The sequence below is a fragment of the Temnothorax curvispinosus genome, unplaced genomic scaffold, assembly GCF_003070985.1.
Source record: "Temnothorax curvispinosus isolate PA1 unplaced genomic scaffold, ASM307098v1 QBEX01013803.1, whole genome shotgun sequence".
In the NCBI taxonomy this organism is placed as follows: Eukaryota; Metazoa; Arthropoda; class Insecta; order Hymenoptera; family Formicidae; genus Temnothorax; species Temnothorax curvispinosus.
The window spans coordinates 2,064-4,969 of record NW_020223583.1 but is presented as its reverse complement, the minus strand read 5'-3'; the positions used below and the strand labels follow the sequence as shown (position 1 = coordinate 4,969).

The 2,906-nt window shown below is 28.1% G+C and overlaps 1 protein-coding gene across 1 annotated transcript; it reads left to right on the top strand.

Moving 5' to 3' along the window:
- Positions 1 to 200: 200 nt before the first annotated feature.
- LOC112463968 lies at positions 201 to 1,245 on the top strand. Its single transcript, XM_025030697.1, has 4 exons — positions 201 to 294; positions 519 to 638; positions 712 to 867; positions 1,160 to 1,245. Exons 2-4 carry the CDS (start codon positions 540 to 542, stop codon positions 1,211 to 1,213), a joined length of 309 nt encoding a protein of 102 aa, XP_024886465.1. The 5' UTR covers positions 201 to 294; positions 519 to 539; the 3' UTR covers positions 1,214 to 1,245.
- Positions 1,246 to 2,906: the final 1,661 nt, after the last annotated feature.

Below are 2,906 nucleotides of genomic sequence, written 5' to 3'. Positions count from 1 at the left end.
ATCTTTCAACATTTATATATTTCTTAAATAATTATTATTACGTAAAATATTTCTCACAAAAAAATTAAATATTAAAAATGTACTGCTTAAAAAGTCTACAATTACACGACCAAACTTCGGAATAAATGTAAATTATTTTAAAAAATCGTGTAATCGTACACAGATATCACTAATAGATAAAATTCTTTTTAAAGGTGTTTTCGTATTATCGAAAATACATTCACTTTACTATTACTCGGACTACTAATCTATTTCGCCATATTGTTCTGTTTGTACGGATTTCTAATCGTCGCAGTAAGTTTTCAAAAACTTCTTAATTCTTTTATTTTAAATAAAATAGAAACGAAAAATAAAACTTAAGTAAAAAATATATATTAATATAGCTAAAAAAATTTTTATATAAAATAAATGTACTTTTTTAGAAATCATATTAAAAAATCAATGTTATTTGTTTTTTGTAGTAACATATAATTAATAATATAGGAATTTTGTGTAATACTGCTTAACTAATTTTTTAGATACTTACAGAAGGAAAAAAAATGTCAATGATGCGCTTTATATACCTCATAGCTGTTGTGATAAATCTTTGTGGGCACATGTGTCTGTTTTGTGCGGTGGGTGAGATTTTGGTAGCAAAAGTAAGTATAAGTATGCTAGGAACACATAGTATATAAACATAGAAAAGTATTTTATATAATGTCACCTATAAAGTGCGAAGCTATGTACCATGCAGCTTATGAGCACGAATGGTACAAACTGAAGCCAAAAAAAGCAAAGATTTTGCTTCTAATAATGATTCGAACTAACAAGCCTCTTTATATTACGGCTGGGAAAATGTTTCCTATAACAATGTCGACGTTTTGTAACGTGAGTGATCTATCTATTTTATCATACCAATTAATGGTTATTATACTAAATGTTTTATCTTTTAAATTTCTTTTTAATAAAACATTAATTCTAAAAATATTTTATTATTAAAGAAATAATTAATTCATTATAATAAAAAAATAATCATAAATTGTAATGAATTATAAATTACACTGACATAAGTTTATATTTTTCTTGTAGTAATAATAACATATGGCGTTCGTATTGTGTCTATTCTTATATTGACAATATAACGTCTTAATATTTATCGTATGTGTTTTATGCATTGCAGTTGATAAAAACATCAGCCGGTTACATATCGTTTCTATTCGCTATGCAAGGTTAAAAAAATCAATCATTTTCATCTTTATATTTAACCAACAAAAAAGATGTAAGAAAAATAATAACATTATTTTAAACATATGTACATATATTTAACATAATATTATTGTAAAAGTATTTGGAATTAAAATTTATTTCAATTTATGGTGTATTCGGGATGCCTGAGTATAAAACTATACAGGGTATACTTTATACTACATTTATATTTAGTAATCTCAATAACAACACAAACTTATGCACATGCAAACCATATATCGATTTCGACTCGAGAACAATTAGACAAAGCATCTGCGACTAATATAAATGTCGTTCCGTGGGAAGGATTAGCGAAATCTAAGCGGACATAGGTATAAACGGATCCATGGTTTTCCTGGGGGTATCCATCAAGTGTTTCCTTAAACTAGCGGCATATTAAGTTAACATGACATTCCTAGTTGACAGTGTCACATTTACTTACGTATGTTTCTATGGCTTTGTCCATTCCACCACCAAAAGTAGCTACAAGCTATTGCTTCCATTTTAATTATCCCTGGATGAGCATTATTGTGTAACATCTGTAGTACTGATTCTTTAGCATTTAGCACATTCTGGTATTGCAACACGCGATCCGGATCCCCATAAAACACAACCCTTGTGCGCAGATAACTTTGTTTGACGTATTATAAAAAAAAGGTGCGAAACAATCTTCTTGTCATGCCGTTGAAAAATCTTGAAGCAATCATCGACGTACTCTGGATAGATGATGTACTGGATCGACTCGTGTATATTTTTCTATGTCGTTGTGTTTAATAGTATGTTCTACATTGATTTCAATTTTTATTTCTCCTAAAGGTGAAATACTGAATTCCGGCGTTTCCATAGGCAATCGACTTAATGCATTTACGTTTACCTTTCTTCCTTACCGATATTCGAGTCTATATGTGTAAGGTGCTAAGGTTTTTATGATAAAATATGTGCAGAGTGTGCGTGTTATTACTATATTCGGGAGCGCTGTTACGACTGTAGGAATCAGTTTAATCATATTTCTAACTTTCTTCGGAACATCATTGAGATATATGACAAATATTACGGATCCGGTTAAGATATTGTCTTTAGAAGGCGACTACTTCTATGATAAAAATCAAAATCCGTACTACGAGTTCACGTTCGCCGCGCAAGTCGTTCTGCTCGTAATGGCTGCTACATCTTATAGCGGTGTATACGCGTTATACTCTCAATTCCCAGCATTTTTAAAATTGTGTTATAAGATCATTTTTATATACGCACAATAGTTACAAAATAAATAAATATATATGTTAATGGAAATATTTAAAAAACATTTACACATTATACACATTCATACGTATTTTATATTTTCTTAACAATAACAACATTACTTTATACATTTTATAATATATGAAAGTGTCATTTGACATGTATATTTTACAAATGTTATATATTTTTTATAAATTTCAGTTAATAAAAACATCGGGCGGATATATTGTATATCAGTTTTATTTGCCAGACAACGTTCATAAAATTAAAAAATTTAATTTCAGAACTGTCTATGTATTTCATATACTCTACACGTGTTATGTGTTATATGTATATTTAATAAAACATTACATATTTAAAATAAAGAAATATATAAAGATAATACGAAATAGTGGATTGAATATTAAAATTATACCAGAAGTAGAGATATATTAAATTAATTT

What these genes read in the sequence shown, in the direction of transcription:
- LOC112463968 (XM_025030697.1), top strand. Translation starts at nt 540, where the DNA reads ATGTCAATGATGCGCTTTATATACCTCATAGCTGTTGTGATAAATCTT. An exon ending in GTGAGATTTTGGTAGCAAAA is followed by an intron (nt 639 to 711) that starts GTAAGTATAAGT and finishes TCACCTATAAAG; the next exon opens with TGCGAAGCTATGTACCATGC. An exon ending in CAATGTCGACGTTTTGTAAC is followed by an intron (nt 868 to 1,159) that starts GTGAGTGATCTA and finishes TATGCATTGCAG; the next exon opens with TTGATAAAAACATCAGCCGG.